General features: G+C 43.3%; 1 protein-coding gene across 6 annotated transcripts in view; it reads left to right on the forward strand.

Moving 5' to 3' along the window:
- Positions 1-18,364, forward strand: part of ITPR2 (inositol 1,4,5-trisphosphate receptor type 2) — a 499,601-nt gene that overhangs the window by 356,073 nt on the left and 125,164 nt on the right. For all 6 annotated transcript variants that reach the window (XM_040345602.1, XM_040345605.1, XM_040345603.1 and 3 more), the window contains one exon: positions 11,318-11,425. In XM_040345602.1, the coding sequence (XP_040201536.1) occupies positions 11,318-11,425 (108 nt within the window). The remainder of the gene's footprint in view (positions 1-11,317; positions 11,426-18,364) is intronic.

Here is an 18,364-nt window from a genome sequence, read left to right on the forward strand (position 1 = left end):
TGGATGATGCTGGATGTCCTCCAATCAGGAACTGAGAAAAGCCCTATCTGACATGTTGAAGCTTCTAATTCACATTACGAGAAGCTTGCAATGAAATCAGAGTAGGCAGTTTCAGTACAAGAAATGAGCTTCAACAACTGGAAAAGGGTGGAAAGGGTGCAGCTCAGCTTTAAAGGATAAGTATTTTTTTTTAAAACAATAATAAATGCACATTTTTATTCAGGTAAAAAGCATTGCACTAGTGATCAGCAGATTGCTGGTGCCATGCAGGTCTCCTGCAGACCTGTCAGTGTATCTGTGTGCCCATACATCCCATACTGGAAAGCAGATACACTGGCAGGAAGAATCAATAACATACAAGCCAACATCCGCAAGGATGTCGATACCTGTAGTGAATGAATGACGTGTCCGTGTGGGGCTCTGCCGTACTGATTTCAAAAACTGACAGCTAGTACGGGAAAATTCTCTCCGTACTGCTACCAAAGGGTTGGGGGGTCAGGCAGCGGCTGTAGCATTGGGAACATGTTACATGTTTCTAAAGGTGGACTTTCTTTTTCTATACTAGGCAAAATATAGAAAATTCTTTGTTAAGATTTCATTGTTTTCCCTAGTCTTTTCTTTTGACGTTTACATTTTTACATACATTCTCTTCCATATTTTTGTCATTCTATTAAAAATAGAGATGCACAGAATAGCCAATAGAGGGTGCTGTGTATTTCCTTGCAATGGCTCAACAACTAGTCAGACAAGTTATCTTACTCACCAGGATGGCGGGAGTCAATCGATATATAGATTTGTGTTGGGAAAAGAAGGGTGCTGGTTACACTGTAGTCATTTCAGAGTGTACCTAGATATGTATATAACATCTGGTTAAAAAATTTGGCAAAACAAGCACGATAACCGGAAATAAACCTGTATTTAAAATACTACATAGTTCCCCTTTAAAAAAAAAGGCAACCAGTGGAGAAAATAATGACAGAGCAACGAACATAAAAAATGGATGAAACCACGGATGTTTGTGGTGAGGAAATCACCCCACATACACGTGTTGCGTAGACCGGAGCCACACCAATACTAGCTGCCTACACCACGTCCTGCATCAGCCAGGCAAGCGCAGTTCCTCTTTTCCAGATGGAACTTGTCTCGTATCAGTTATTTTATCGGCAGGATTCAGTTTCAGGTCCTCTTTGTTCTATTTCTATCCATGGTGCAGACACTGTATTATTGGCACAGTCACACTTGAAAGTTTTGTGTGCCTCTCCCCCCCCCCCCCCAGAGGGGAAGGTGGTGATGTGGGGGGGGGGGGGAGACTGGGAAGGCTGCGTTTATGCACAGCTCTCTCTCCTCTGGTGCCCCACCTGCTGCTCTTTTTACCAGAAACAGGCAGAATTTCTTGTAATTGGCTGACCCGCAGGGTGCAGGAGACATAAATATATCGCAGAGGTCCTGGAGTGTGATTAATCAGGGCCTGGTACACACAGAGCTGGACCAAATCCCTCTGTGAAGTACAGAGCTGCCTTTTAAAGCAAACCTATGGCACTGAAAACAGCTATAAACTCACATATGCAGCAAAAACCTGTCAGCACATTATTTGTATCTTTTATACCGCTTACACACGATCGGTCAAACCGATGAGAACGGTCTGATGGACCGTTTTCATCGGACCAAACCGATTGTGTGTGGGCCCCATCTGTTAAAAAAAAGCAATCTTGTTTTAAATTTAACTGATGGATACCTAACCGATAGAAAAAAAACGATTGTTTGTAGGCACGTCCATCGGTTAAAAATCCACGCATGCTCAGAATCAAGTAGACGCATGCTTGGAAGCATTGAACTTCATTTTTTTCCGCACGTCGTTGTGTTTTACGTCACCGCGTTCGGTTTTTTAACCGATGGTGTGTAGGCACGACTGACCATCAGTCAGCTTCATCGGTTAACCGATGAAAACGGTCCATCAGACCGTTTTCATCGGATGGACCGATCGTGTGTACAGGGTTTAAGTGTAGTATCCTGGAGCCCCCCCGTTTTGAATCTACTTTGTGTTAATGGTAAATAGGTAGGTTCCCTGCCCCTTTCTGCACCCCTGCAGTTCCCTCAGACTGTTCTCAGTCCCATGTGCTGAATGATTGGCTGTGCCTGGTGATCCCAGAAAGACACTGGGCTTATGGCTATGTGACCAGTTACTGTATAGGAATTTACGTTGATTCGGGCCAATAGGGCATTTGTGAGTTCAGGCACTGACGCTTGATAAGAAGACCTGCCATACAATTGGCCTTTAAATTCATCTCAAAGATGTTTAGTGGGGTTGAGGTCAGAGTTCTTTACAGGCTACTAGAGTATCTCCACACCAAACTGGTCATACCGTGTCTTGGAGAGGGCTTTGTCCACAGAGACCCAGTCATGCTGCAATAAAAAAAGAAGGTTCTGACTTTGAGGATAAAGGAGGCATAAATCTTCCATAGCAGCTGGATATGGAGGCCTGTATGGACTGCTTTCAAACAGAAGCACCAGCTGTTAGTCCAGTGGACAGTGATGGTTTTCTAGGATGGAGATGAGTAGTACTATAACACAACTGAACCCAGCTCCTATCTGACTGATTGATTTATTACAGGGATTTATATAGTGCTTTATATATAAATTGTACATGTACATCAGTCCCTGTCCTCAAGGAGCCTACAATCTAAGGTCCCTAACTCACATTCATACATATACACATACACATACTATGGCCAATTTAGACTGGAGCCAATTAACCTACCAGCATGTCTTGGGAGTGTGGGAGGAAACCGGAATACCCAGACTAAACCCACGCAGGCACGGGGAAAGCATACAAACCCAAGGCAGGTGGTGCCAAACCAATGATCCTAGTGTTGCTAGATGGAAGTGCTAGCCACTGTGGAAGCAATAGCTGGCAAAGGCCTTTTACTCGGTAGGTGATGTCAACAAGGTGAGGTTGGGGGTTCCCTGTACGTACCCACACACCTATAAGAGCTTGTTGACCATCCCATTCCAAAACTATGGACAATTATACAAGGTTGGTCTCTCCTTTTGGCTCTTCTAAGACTCAGCTCTTCTACGCAGTGTCTATGGGGATTTGTACCCATTCAACCAAAAGATTTTGTAAGGTCAGATCCTGCTGTTAGAGGAGAAGACTTGGCTCACAACCTTGATTAATTTCAAAGGTGTTTAGTAGGGTGCAGGTCTCTCAAATTCCGCCACACCAAACTAGTCAGACCATATCTTTGTGGAGTTGGCTTTGTGTACAGGGGCAGTCATGATGAAACAGAAAAGATCCTTCCTGAAACTGTTACCACCAGATTGGAAGAGTACAGTATTTGTTCCGGACCAGGCATTCTCTCCGGCCCTAGCGCCCTGGCGGTGTGTTGCTTCACACCAAGCAGATATGTGAGTCCTACAGGGATGACTATCTTATCCTCCCTGTATGTATTTAATTTTTTTGTCTATGAATGGTTTATTCTGATACTTACCTCTCTTCATAGATGTATCTTGCATCTGCCCCTGATGATTGGATAGATCCCATGAAACGTGTTGGGCTAAACCAAGATGCAACGTATACATACTTACATGGTCTTTGGATTCAGGCTATACCGTTAATTACAACTGTTATATTATAGTGATCTTTTATTGTTGAGGACCAATACCATTGTATAATCTATTTATGTTTTTAACATGTAAACTATTTGGATACATGATTTGTTATATTGTGTGCCATTATTGCATGTATTGTCTGCCATGTACCTACTCAATCATGGCAAACAAATAGATACTTGTTCATGTTTCATATTGACTCCTTCGATTAGCCACAATATACACACCTCATTTAAAGTCCCGACCCTCTCTCTTTATGTACAGTATTTATTCAATTATTTGCAGGGGTGTCCACATACTTTAGATCTTATTGCATATTATATTGATGCTTGTTATTGCCAACAAACAGCAGGACATCTGCCATCTCATGCCCACAGCAGGCTTTAGGGAACTTCTAGGTATCCGTGGAAGGTGGGATGGCATTAACAATCTCAAATGACTGGCTCACAGGCATAAAGTACATCAACTCATACCAGACAAACTTCCGGCAAATTTCTATATAAGGGTGTGTGCACGACTGAATGGCAATACCATGTATATCCAATGGTAGGGAAAGCCAACAAACCAAGGTAATACCCAGGTAGAGAGTTTACTAGAGTCTCATATGAGAAAATACAACACAAACCTTTCGAGGGTGTGGTGGTCCTATTTATGAAGGTGGTCTCTGCTTGCCGCCTTGATAAAAGGGCCGCTGTGCTCTCAAAATGTTTTTTTTTTTTATGTTCTGAAATGGGACTCTAGTAAACTCTTTATCTGGATCTTAACTTGGTGTGTTGGCTTTGTCTACGATTGACTCACAAATATGACAACAAAGTTCAGATGGCAAAATGCTCTAATAAAGGCCAGTTTTCACAAAGAAAGGTTTAATAAAAAGTTGACAAACAAACAACAGTCACAGCATGCTAGGATTTGTAAAAAATAAATAAAATAACCAACCATAAATTTGAAGGCAGCACAATTCCTCTGCAAAATCTGATCAATATCTGAAACATTGATTGGTAAGAGCCGGTTCACACTGGGGCGACTTGCAATCCGACTTCATGTCGCCTCAAGTCGTCCCAAGTCGCGCTGTAGAGAAAAACAATGGAAGTGAATGGGAGCGGTGTTAATACACACGACTCAAGGCGATCCGACTTCAGAAAAGGTTCCTGTACTACTTCAATCCGGCTTGTAAGCGATTTGTACCCATTGATTTCAATGGAAGTCGCCTCAGAAGTCGGATCACTGTCTTAACTGAAGCGACTTTCCAGGAAGATAACATACATTTCTCAGGCCCCGTACACACGGCCGAGGAACTCGACGTGCCAAACACATCGAGTTCCTCGGCCAGTTCAGCCCTGAAGCCGCCGAGGAGCTCGGCGGGCCGAAAGCTCCCATAGAACAACGAGGAAATAGAGAACATGTTCTCTATTTCCTCGTCGAGCTCCTCGTCGGCTTCCTCGGCGAAATTGTACACACGGCCGGGTTTCTCGGCAGAATTCAGCCAGAAACTCGGTCGGAAGCTGAATTCTGCCGAGGAAACTGGTCGTGTGTACGGGGCTTCAGGCAAACCTCTCCTGTCCCCCGCCCTTCCCCTCCCTCTCCCAGAGCTGATTGTTGTTTTATTGGCCACTGGAAAGTCTCCTGTCCTGGAGACGACTTCAAGTCGTGTTGTAAATCGCCCCAGATCGCCCTGTGGTTCATGCTCAAGTCGTGTCGGAGTCGCCTCTGAAAGTCGCGCTGGAAGTCGTGTCGCCCTAGTGTGAACCGACTCTCACAATGGACAATCACTTAAAATCAAACACTTTCCATAAAGAAGTCCACGACATGTGTCACTACTTTACATTCTCTGAAGAATTGTACCATGTATTGTCATTATAAGGCAGTGCAGTCACAAATCACAGCAGATGCTTTTTAATAGAATTTTTTATCACCCGGTGTTTGCCTTTAACAAGTGAGATGAGGCAGTATGAGACTTATTTATAGCAGGCAGATCTCGGTGAATTGTTGTTGTTGGTGTCGGCGAAAGTTGTCTCTCTTGCGCAGAACTTTGTGTGTGAGTCTCGCTCACTGGAGCAGACAGCAGTCTAGAACAGTGTGACTCACAGTCTGGGATTGAAATGACAGCACCTAATTAAATTGCTGCGGAGTGTGGAGGTGTGAGGCTCCCGCTCGCTGACTGCTCCAGCTACTGCAGTTGTGCGCCACCACCCGTTCTGTACATCTCTGTTTTCTCTCCATCCGGTGAACGTCCATGGAATTCAGTCTGTTTTTTCCTTACAGTGGAACTCCAGGAGAAAAAATCATAATCTCAAGACCTCTGGGCTATTTCTCATTTGTCATAGTGTTAAAGCTGTGAGCATCCACAGTGGGAACTGTTCTATATCGTTTTCCCCAACTATCTGTGGCCATCTCCCCACCCCTAGCCTGCTGATTGGACAGTATTTGTTTTTAGCAGATATTAAAGCAGGGTTCCGCCGAAAAAAATAATAATTAAAGTCAGCAGCTACAAATACTGCAGCTGCTGACTTTACTACTAGGACACTTACCTGTCCAGGACACGCAATGTCCTCACCCGAAGCCGATCTGTCCCTGGCTCCCGGGTGCAGGCGCCGACATCTTCGGTAAGGGAATGAGGAAATCAAACCTTGCGGCTTCACAGCCTGGCTCCCTACTGCGCATGTGCGAGTCGCTCTGCGCGTCCTCACTGGTCCCTGCTGTCTTCTGGGACCCGTGAGTCTCCCAGAAGACAGCGGGTGGGGGGTGGGATGAACAGGGCGTAGATCGCCATAGAATCTGTGGCGATCTGTTGCTGTGGGAGCAAATACCTGTATTAGGGAGCTCTTGATCTGATGTAAGGGGGGTTCTCTGGTCCCTCCCACAGCTCTGCCCTCTAAATAGGCTATGTACAGCACAGTGATGATGTCACTGCTACTTTTGCAAGGTAATATCTGAGGTTACAAAAGCTATAGCTCCCAATTGTCCCTGATTTCGAGGGACTGTCCCTGATTTGGAGAAATGTCCCTCTTTCCCCCTTATTTGTCCCTCATTTTGTTCTGATCTATACAGTTATATGTAAAATATAGTTTTTATCTTTCAAAAAGTGTTTCCCAGTGCTAAACCTTTCATCGAAACTCTAAAGTACTGCATTTATAAATTTTAACCTCCCTGGCGGTATGATTCTTTCAGAAAAAACATGCTGAAAGCGGTACCATTATTTGCAAGGAAATTTGGCGTTTTATATTGTAGGTCTGTAATTTTTAGAAATAACTCACTTAAATCTGACCAAACAAGATTCTAATAGGCATCCCGTGTATTACATTTTTTTAAAAACAAAATTATAAATTATAATATAATAAATAATTATAAATAATTATAACAAATAATAATATAATTATAATAAAAATTATTCAATAATGTAATCAAATTAAAATCACTGAAATTTGCTCAGTTGCAGAATTGTCGCTGTCATTATTTTTTTTTTTTATGACGAATTTCCCCACAAATCGCTATCGCACAATTCTGCAAGTGATTATAATTTATTATCGCTGTTTTTTAGCTGATCTAAAACTATTTTTGACATAAAGGGACACTTTTGGTTGCTATGGACAATCTACAGTTTGCAGGGAGAAAGAAACGTTTTTATTATATAAAATGACATGCATGACACAGGACAGACCACTAGGGACAGGGGGGGTGTGTTTTTTTTACATACAGTACTGTAATCTATAAGATTACAGTATACTGTATGTAAGGTGTTTGTTTACGTTTTTGAATTTGGCGCTGTTCTCCGTCCCCGTGTGTCGTAACGTCGCAGGGAACGGAGATCGGCGTCACACGGAGGCACTATGTGAATCGAGCGAGGTCCCGCTCGCTCACACAGCGCGGTGGCATCGCTGGATCCAGGGACAAGGTAAGTAAAAAGTGCCTGTGGATTCAGCGAGGCGAGCCGAGACTGACTCGGGGTTACCGATCGTAGCAGGAAAATCTAACCCCGAGTCAGTCTCGGGAACACCGCCAGGGAGGTTAAAAGCCAATATAAAGGAATAGTAGTGGTAACAAAAAAAAAACTATGGGGGTTATTTACGAAAGGCAAATCCACTTTGCACTACAAGTGCAAACTACAAGTGCAAAGTGCACTTAAAATTGCACTGAAAGTGCACTTGGAAGTGCAGTCACAGTAGATCCGAGGGGGACATGAAAGGAAAATAAAAAACTGCATTTTAGCTTGAACATGATTGGATGATAAAATCAGCAGAGCTTCCCTTCATTTCAGATCTACCCCTCAGATTTACAGCGACTGCACCTCCAAGTGCACTTTGCACTTGTAGTGCAAAGTGGATTTGCCTTTCGTAAATAACCCCCATTGTGTATTTAACCTTTTTTGGGGGGGTTAATTCTCCCTTAAGGGGGTGTTTCAGGGGCGTGTCTACATACGCTTGCTAGTAGGTGTCCCTCATTCCGTTCTTAAAATGTTGGGAGGTATGCAAAAGCATTTGGTGTGCAAAAAGTGGTTTTAAATCCTTTGGCTACTGATGAATATATTTATAATAATGTTACCGTGCCCACAGTTCAGGATGAGCCTTTGGGACCATATTTTGGCATCTTTCCAGCAACAAGATTACTAAAGAGGGAATTTACCTGCCCTTAAAGTGTCATGCTATTGCTGGTCCGCAACATTGATACTTCCATGTTGGCAGGCAAGAATCTGCAGTGTTATTGCATAGCTCCCAACTGTCCCTGATTTTGAGGGACTATTCCTGATTTGGAGTAAAGTCCCTCTGTCCCTCATTCCTCCTCATTTGTCCCTCATTTTGGTCTCATCTGTATAGTTGTGTATAAAATGCACTTTTTATCTATCAAAAAGTGTTTCCGAGTGCTAAACCTTTCATCTAATATCTAAATTGCTGCATTTGTAAATTCCATAAGCCAATATAAAGGAATAGTAGTGGTAAAAAAAAGCACTTGAGGGTTTAACCAAGCTTGTTTTTTTGTACAATGCTCCTTTAAGGATGCGTGGCAAGGGGTGTGTCCTATGCCTGCATACTTATGCTGATAGGTGTCCCTCATTCCTATTATAAAAAGTTGGGAGGTATGTTTATTGGTCAGCAAGAGAAAAAAGCCATAGTAGTAGGAGAATGCTTTCATTTGCAATTCTGCTGCTGATGAATTATCCAAAAAGATCACTTGTATAACACGGCCCTTACTAAAACCTATAGGATTTTTCTGGCTTGATTTCCCTATGGAATTAGAAATGTTTGTGCCCAAAACATTTTCATGGAACTTACATCTTGTAAGTATCTTTGAAATTTGACATGAATTTTTTATATTTTTCTGCCTAAACACTTGCATAAAAAAGACTTGTGAAAGCATGGCACATCCATTGCCACCCAGTCCCTCTTCCTGTCTTCAGTCCTGGCCTTTGCTGCCTATCCACAAGTCCAGGCCCCAGCCTTGTTGGCGTAGAGCTTTTCACACTTAGAACTCAGAATAAGCAGGTCACGTGAGGTCATGCAATTTACTGCTTAGTTCTGATCCAGGTAATTAATCCATCCCCTGCATCACCCTTTGCTCTCCTGCGTTATCTCAATCGGTGTTCTTTTTCATGACGACGCGTGCGAGACTTTCTCTGCTAGGATTTCAGTCCGCGCAGCTAATTGAAAGTTCTGCCAAGTAGACGTTGATCGGGGAAGTTCTGGGTCCCCGCAGACCTGATTAGACCATTCCCTGTTGTGCCTTACCTTGAATAACTCGGAGTTCTCTCAAAATACCATTATAATTTGCAACCCCGAGAAGCAGATAAAAGATACCGGTCTTCTGGCTCACATTGATGCAGAGCGATCGAAATCTTTTGTTCTTTGCAACGTTTCGCAGGGCGCTGTTGCTTTTGTTTGCACATCAAGGCTAAGGGGGCTTATCCACAAAGATGGTGAAATAATTGCTCTTTCGCTTTGCCGCACATTTGTTTTACGGTTAAAGTTTCACGTGGGAGTTTTTTGTTTTTATTTATGTTGAAAGGTGGACAGACTGGGGGGGGGCTAAAAAAAAAAAATTTTTCATTGACATTTTTTTTACGTTGAGTCTTCCATTGAAAGAAATGTATTAAAATAGTATTAGGAAATAGTAACAAAACTGTGACACCAATCTGCCCCTGCCGCAGCCTCTCACCTTGTCAATGTCTACAAAGGTAATTGTTGCATTCTAATCAGTGGGGTGAGGAGTCCGAGGAAATGCTTCCTCCCTGCACCAGACTAATGCCTCGTACACACGGCCAAAGTTTTTCCCGACTTGATTCCCAGCTTCTCCAGCCTGCCTTGCATATACACGTTCAGGCCAAATCCCGCCCGACCAAACCGGGACTATAAAGGGGAAGTTCCATTCAAATGGCGCTGCCCTTTGGGCTGCTTTTGCTGATCCTCGTGTTAGTAAAAGTTTGGTGAGAGACGATTTGCGCTTCTCAGTCTTTGTGCTTTTCAGTTCGTTACAGCGTGACAAATGTGCTATCTCCATTACGAACACTAGTTTTACCTGAACGAGCGCTCCCGTCTCATACTTGATTCTGACCATGCGCATTTTTTTTCCCTTGGAAAAGCATACACGCAAGCGGTTTTCGAGACGGGAAAAAGACCACTGGGAATCACGACGGGAAAAAGAGAGCTGGTTCTAATTTTTTTGCGGGCAGTTTTCTCGTCAGGAAAACTGCTATGATGCCTACACACGGCCGGGTTTCCCGACAAAAAGCAAACATGGCAGTTTTCCTGTCGGGAAAACTGGTCGTGTGTACAAGGCCGTTTTCCTCGACAGAATCCATCAAGAAACTTGGTGGCAGAGCTTTTTTGCCGAGGAAAACGGTTGTGTGTATGATTTTCATCGAGAAACCTGTCGAGGAACTCGACGAGGAAAAAAGAGAACAAGTTCTCTTTTTCCTCGACGGGAGTCTCAATTTCCTCGTCGTGTTCCTCGTCCTGGTTTTCGACGAGAAACGTGATCGTGTATGTATGCTAAGAAACCCGCGCATGCTCAGAATAAAGTATGAGACTGGAGCGCACCTTCTGTAAAAGTAGGGTTTGTAATGGAGATAGCACATTTGCATACCTCCCAACTTTTTGAGATAGGAATGAGGGACACCTATCAGCAAAAGCATGCAGGCATAGGATACACCCCTTGCCACACCCCTTAAAGGAGAATTGTACAAAAAAACAAGATTGGTTAAACCCAGAAGTGCTACTATTCCTTTATATTGGTTTTTGGAATTTACAAATTCAGCAATTTAGAATTTGGATGAAAGGTTTAGCACTGGGAAACACTTTTTGATATCTAAAAAGGACATTTTATATACATCATCTATGATGACTTCCATTATCCAATCATGTACAAGCAAAAATGCATTTTTTTGTGTGTGCACGTGATTGGGTCCTCTTTGTACAGTGAAGCATTACCTCATTTACTAAGCTCTGGAGCAACTGTACTTTGCAAATTGCACAGCCTATTAGCCTTTAGTAAAGCAACCCCATTGTGTCATTTAACAAATGTATTTCTGCAGAGTTGTAAAGTTACTGTAAGGTCCATTTGAAGACTTCTGAAAAACGCTATGGAGACCTGAAATGATTCCTAACTGTCCGCCGACAGCCTTACATCTCTCTGATATTAGTTCAGTGCAGCAAAATGTTCACCTTGGCAAAATATCTGCACGTCTCCTTCACATGAATGAAATGTTTCTGTTTTTCAGTTGGCACGACATTCCAAGTTATTACAGCAAATGCTGAGGCCGGGGAACGACCCAGATGGCGGTGATGAAGCTTTGAAGTACTACGCTAACCATACGGCTCAGATTGAGGTAGAGAAAAGGGTTTGGTGTGGTGGGAAATCACCGGGACTGCATAAAACCTCTTGGTACTTTCATGCAAAGACACTAGACAGAGCTTGGCAGACTCGTGGCCAACTTCTCTGTTATATACATCCGGCATGTCAAACTGGTGTTTTTTAAGGCCACTTGCAGCACTCTCACTTTCCTTTTTTGTGACCATCAGCTGGTTTAAAAGCTGAATTCCAGGAATTCAGCTCCTTTGTAAAAAGTGAAGGCACACTATGAGTTAACCACTTCAGCCCTGGACCATTTGTCAGCTTAAAGACCGGAGGTCTTTTTGCGATTCGGCACTGCGTTGCTTTAACTGAAAATTGCGCGGTTGTGCGACGTGGCTCCCAAACAAAATTGACATCCTTTTTTCCCCACAAACAGAGCTTTCTTTTGGTGGTATTTGATCACCTCTGAGGTTTTTAGTTTTTGCGCTATAAACAAAAATAGAGCGACAATTTTGAATAAAATTCTATATTTTTCACTTTTTGCTATAATAAATATCCCCCAAAAATATATTAATAAAATTATTTTTTTCCTCAGTTTAGGCCGATACGTATTCTTCTACCTATTTTTGGTAAAAAAAAACGCAATAAGCGTTTATTGATTGGTTTGCGCAAAAGTTATAGCGTCTACAAAATAGGGGATAGTTTTATGGCATTTTTATTAATTAATTTTTTACTAGTAAGGGCAGCAATCAGTGATTTTTATATTGTGACTGCGACATTATGGCGGACACATCGGACACTTTTGACACTATTTTGGGACCATTGTCATTTTTACAGCAAACAGTGCTATAAAAATGCACTGATACTGTGAAAATGACACTGGCAGTTAAGGGGTTAACCTGTAGGGGAGCGCTAAAGGGGTTAAGTGTTCCCTAATGTGTGTTTCTTACTGTAGGGGGGCGTGGCTGGGCGTGTGACGTCACTGATCGTCGTTCCCTATGACAGGGAACAGATGATCAGTGACAGGCTCACTAGGAAGCACAGGGAGAGGTTTGTTTACACTTACCCGATCGCGGGACACCGGTAAGCTCACGACCCACAGCTGGGCTTCTTAAAGGGGACGTACCTGTACGTCCATATGGCCAGCCTTGTCATTCTGCCAAAGTATTTAGTCGTGCGGCAGTCCTTAACTGGTTAAATATCTCATTCCATCACATATACAAAAAATAAGAGTAGTATTCTTTATTTCAGGACAGTTTTATGGCATTTTTATTCATAATTTTTTTTACTAGTAATGGCGGCGATCAGCGATTTTTATCATGACTGCGACATTATGGCGGACACATCGGACACTTTTTGGGACCATTGTCATTTTTACAGCAATCAGTGCTAAAAAAATGCACTAATTACTGTGAAAATGACACTGGCAGTGAATGGGTTAACCACTATATGGGGCAGTAGGGGGTAAGTGTGCCCTAGTGAGTGATTCTTACTGATGGGGGTATGGGCTACACATGACAAGACAGTGATCACCGCTTCTGATTACAGGAAGCGGTGATCATGATCACTGTCATTGTCACTAGGCAGAGCAGGGAGATGCTTGTTTACATCAGCATCTCCCTGTTCTTCCATACTGTGAGACAATAGCGGGTATCCCCGCGGTGATCGAGTCCGCGGGAGCTGCGGTTGGGCTCACGGAGCTTGCGGCGGGCGCGCGCGTCCACAATGCCGCAATCTTAAAGGGGACATACAGGTACATACTTTTGCCTGTCTGAGCCTTGCTGTCGACGTATATCGTCGTGCGCTGGTCAGCAAGCAGTTAAAGTATAACTAAAGGCAAAACTTTTTTTTAGTTTTGGATATGGTGAGGGATTAGAACACCTGTCAGTTTTTATTGCTACCTCTGCCACCGTTAGGGAGATTCACTCTCTCTATTTGTCCTGTTTACCATTTTCATTGAGGCTAGGTTCACACTGCTGCGAATTCAAAATCGCGATTTTACGGCTATGGTTTTGCCGCGATTTTGACGCGATTTCGGCCGCGATTTAAGAGACATCTGTGCAGGGTTCAATGTAAATCGCGGCCCGAAATTGCAAAAAGTAGTACAGGAACTACTTTTTGAAATCGGTGCAGCGCCAAAGATGCGGCGTCGCACCGATTAGGACGGTGCCATTGCCGACAATTGCCGCCGATTTGAGATGCGATTTGACATGTGAAATCGCATCTCAAATCGTACCAAATCGTACCCAGTGTGAACCTGGGCTCAAAGTGGAAGTAAAAGAAATCCCAAATTGGAGGGGAAATCTTGCAATGGGGACACTAGATCTGGTGACCCGGGGGTCTTCAAGAGATTGTCTTAATTTTCAAGGGTTTCCATTCACTTCCTGTTTGGCTATGGGACAGGAAGTGAAGGTAAATTTCCCCAATGGGACAAAGAGGGCAAAAATATACCTTACAGGGGTTATAGCCCTCCTTTACTCTATCCAAAATGAAAAAAAAAGTATTGCCTTTAGGTCTACTTTAGGTCAGAGCTGCATGACATCTCTTGGGCTTATCTCTATTATTTACATCTGGTAGTTTTATTGCACTCCTGGAAGACTATCATATTCTCTGATGCTGATGCTTCAGGTCTAAGTATCTTCAACATTAAAATCGCTGCAGGCTCTATGCCTGCCCTTCCGCTCCTCCTGCCCAATCACAGAAGCCTTAGTATCATGTGAGCTCATTCACAAAATACAAAGGCTTCTCTGAATAGGCATCAGAGGAAAGGGGTGGGCATAGCTGCTCTGTATTCCTCTCTTCTCTCTCACAGCCCTGAGTGTCAGTGTATGCTCCACCAGAGGCAAAAAAAACTGTTAGATATAAATAGTAGAGATAATCCAGGAGATGTCATGCACCTCATTGGACTTAACCCATAGTGTGCCTGCACTTTTTACGTGGTGGCTGAATTCCTTGAGTTCAGATTTAAGTGTGATCAACGTCAATTTTTTGCTTTGTTTTGCATGGAATAGGGAATGGTTATAACTTCTGTCAGACTCTGTTTTTGTATGTTCTCTTCTTGCATTAGGGACACAACAGAAAGTAAGAAGAAACCTCTTAAGGCAAACTGCCTTTTAAAGTTTAATCAGGTTATATTATATGTTGCCTTCTCTCGTTCCTCCCTTCTGCCCTCATTGACCAATTATTGGCATTTTTAAATAAAAACTTTATTTTTTCATTGCATTATTTTAGGACCAGTGATCTCATCACCGGGTATCTGTTGTTTCTCTATGCCAGTGATCTCCAAATTGTGGCCCTTTGCTTTCCTTTATCCGGCCCTTGAGGCACTATTCCTGCCATTGACACCAATAGATGGGGCACTATTCATCCCACTGACACCAACAATGGGGCACTATTCATCCCACTGATACCAATGATGGGGCACTATCCATCCCACTGACACCAACAATGGGGCACTATTCCTCCCACTGATACCAATAATGGGGCATTATTTACTCGCTATGTCCACAGGCTGGCCCATCTAAAGTTTGAAGGTCAGTAAAATGCCTCTTTGTTTAGAAAGATTGGAGACCCCTGTTCTATGCAATGCAGGCAAATCATTGTTGGTGGGAGGGGATGGAAGGGTTCTGCACATAGCTTTTTGAAGACATCAATGCCCTGATGCAAGTATTGGGCTGGCTCTTGGTTGAAGTTATGCAAATAATCAAAATGCCTTGATGGATGACTGTCAGTCTGGAGCAATGGTTGTTCCTGGGCGGGCTGTATTTGCATGCCCAGAGCTTTAGGTAACACCCACATTAAAGGGGTTGTAAAGGAAAAACATTTTTTTCACAATAAGCATCCTTTACCTGCAGACATTCCTCTTTTCACTTCCTCATTGTTCGTTTTTGCTCAGAAGTTGCTCTATTTCTTCTCTGTTCTGTTCACTTCCTGCTTGTCTGATTTTACTGACCACCGTGAAGGGAGGGTTTACTGCGGTGGTCAGTAACGTGCTCACCCCCTCCTGGGAACTACATCTGTGCGGCAGGACGCTCTCTACGTGTTAGAGACCTCAATGAGGTGTGAATTACTGGGCGTGCCGCAATTCATACTGGGAAATGTAGTTCTTACATAAACGAGCGATGCAAACCAGGAAGTGAATGAGAGAACAGAAACTAGAACGCCGGTGGTGATATAGATGAAGGAATTTAATAGGTATTTACTCGTTTTTTAACAGAATCGTTACACGATTCTGTCTGTCTACCTTGCAGACATTATTTTAGGCAAAAAAAAAATTTCCTTTACAACTCTTTTAATGCTAAGCCTCCTTTATTAAAAGAACTTTAAGTCAGTAAACTAAAGGGTCCAGCCAGGGACAGTCAGGAAGAAAGAGAAAGATGATGCTGGTAATCTTCTAGTCAGAAAATAGGACTGAGGTTCTATCTGATGTACTACTTCTAATACATCTTGTTACCAGCTGACAGTTTACAGTGACATCAGAGTGAGCTATTTCAGCACAGGGGAGGAGCCTGTACTGCTGTGCAGGGGAGGGGAAAGCTGGAATTCAGATTAAAACAGGTACCCTAGTAGGAAAATGTTTCCTTCTGTAAAGGTGACATCTGTAAAATGATGTATTTCTCATTGGTTTTGGTCTCATTAACAGCAGTGACCTCAATCTCCTTATCAGCAACAGGCAGCCAGAAAAACAGGAGTTCTAACCCTTTCACACTGTTTAATTACAGAAGAGCCGAGCGAAATACTTTCTAAATGCTCCACTTCCTTATTTGTGCAGTAGACATAAATGTGACTACAAAGTCTATTAGGCTCCGTAGATTTACCAAATTTACCAAACTGCCTTGTGCACACCATAGTTTAACAGATCTGGTCAGACACGCCCCTTTTCCTCTGCTGTGGGTGTGGCTGTCACTTAGCTCTGCAAGCACAGAGCACTGGAAGGGGAGCACAGGAAGCTGCAGGAAAAGGGATTTTAAGGCATTCTCAATCAAACATTAGTTATAAATCATAATAGAGATGGATACATGACTATACAGAGAAGAGGTGTGAGACTTCTACTGGGCTTTAAGAAAACATTACTGACATGTGTTTGTCATCCTTCTTTGCCAAATCTTTAAAAATGTAAGTTCACAACACCCTTTAAATAAAATAAAAACCCTCATAAGAATGCAGCTATTAAACACTGCAGGTGTCCATTCTAGGCTCTCCGCTGTCGGTTTGTGACCTGCGGGGGGCAGCTTTGTAGATATATAAATTATAGTCTGGCAGATGCACCTGATCATATGTCCCTTTTACATTTCTCTACTGCATGGAGAGTCTGATTCATAGCCATTCCACAGGAGACTCGGCATTAACTGTGTAATACCCAGTCACTGTTCTATATTATATCATATCCATGCCATAAGAGATACTGTATTTCATTGTGGTCATCATTTAAAGCTGAACTCCAGGCAAACAGCTAAATACAGAAATTAAATGAATATGGGAATGTGGAACTGTTTTACCTGCCACTGCCAGGATTTGTTTATCCGTCAATCTAGTTTTGAAATGTACACAGCTCAGACATGTTTGCAGACCAGGCAGACATATTTGAAGTCCAGCCTTGGTGGCAACCATGACTCCAATGAGAGCCAATCACACTCTCCTGTCATGCGAATTGGATGTGGGGAAACCAACCTAGCCTCTGCGTTTACATACACTTAAAGTGGATGTAAACCCAAAACATTTTTTTTAATGTCACAATGTAGAGAATAAGATTTCCTATAATCTGTGCCCAGTCTTGCCACACAGAGTTAATACAGCTCTGAGCAATCCTTTTTTATTGTTCAGTGAAAAGTAACAGACTTCCAGATAAAACCCTGTCTAAATTAAAAGTCCGAAAGCCTCTCTCCTTGCTTTGAGTGACAGGTTATTTACATATCTAGCTTGAACATGTTTATCATAATATGAGGTGATCCACAGTATAAAAAGTGAGAAATCCACCCCTCCCCCACATAACACATCCTGGTAATATACAATGACCTTTGGATCACCTCATATTATGATATAAACATAACATAACATAACATATGATAAACATGTCCAAGCTAGCAGCCAGTGTCCCCATTTGCAGCCAGTGTTCCCATAGCAGCCAGTGTCCCCATAGCAGCCAGTGTCCCCATAGCAGCCAGTGTCCCCATAGCAGCCAGTGTCCCCATAGCAGCCTACCTGTGTTGAGTGAGAGGAGGAGAGGAGCCAGAGCTGGAGCCGCCGCAGCCTGGTTGTTCAAAGCACGGGGAACATGACAGCTTTTAATTCAATAGCTGTGTTCCCCTCCGCGAGCTGCCAAATACTGCCGCTCCCCCTTGTCCGGGAAACTTTGATAGACAGATCACCCGCCCAATCCCGGGATGGGTAATCTGTCTTTCAAAGTGCTCTGGACAAGGTGGAGGGGCTGTATATGGCAGCTCGCCGCGGGGAACACAGCTATTGAATTGAAAGCTGTCATGTTCCCCGCGCTTTGAACAACCAGTCGGCGGCGGCGGCTCCTCTCCTTGCTTGCCCTCCCTGCTCCCAGGCAGCCCACACTCGCCAGCCCTCAAAATTTACTCGCAAAATGCGAGCAGGCGAGTGCAAATTTTGAGGGCTGACCTTACCAATACATTTTGGACAATTTCATGCTCCCAACTTTGTGGGAACAGTTTGGGGTTGGCCCTTCCTGGTCCAACATGACTGTGCACCAGTGCCCAAAGCAAGGTCCATAAAAACATGGATGAGCAAGTTTGGGGTGGAGTTATGACCTCAACCCGACAGAACACCTTTGTAATGAATTAGAGCCTGCGAGCCAGGCCTTCTTGTCCAACATTAGTGCCTAACCTCACAAATGCGCTTCTGGGAGAATGATCAAACATTCCCATTGACACTCCTAAACCTTGTTGTGGACAGCCTTCCAAGAAGAGTTGAAGCTGTTCTCAATATTGAACCTCATGGACTAGGACTG

This window comes from Rana temporaria, chromosome 3 (assembly GCF_905171775.1).
Source record: "Rana temporaria chromosome 3, aRanTem1.1, whole genome shotgun sequence".
Lineage (NCBI taxonomy): Eukaryota > Metazoa > Chordata > Amphibia > Anura > Ranidae > Rana > Rana temporaria.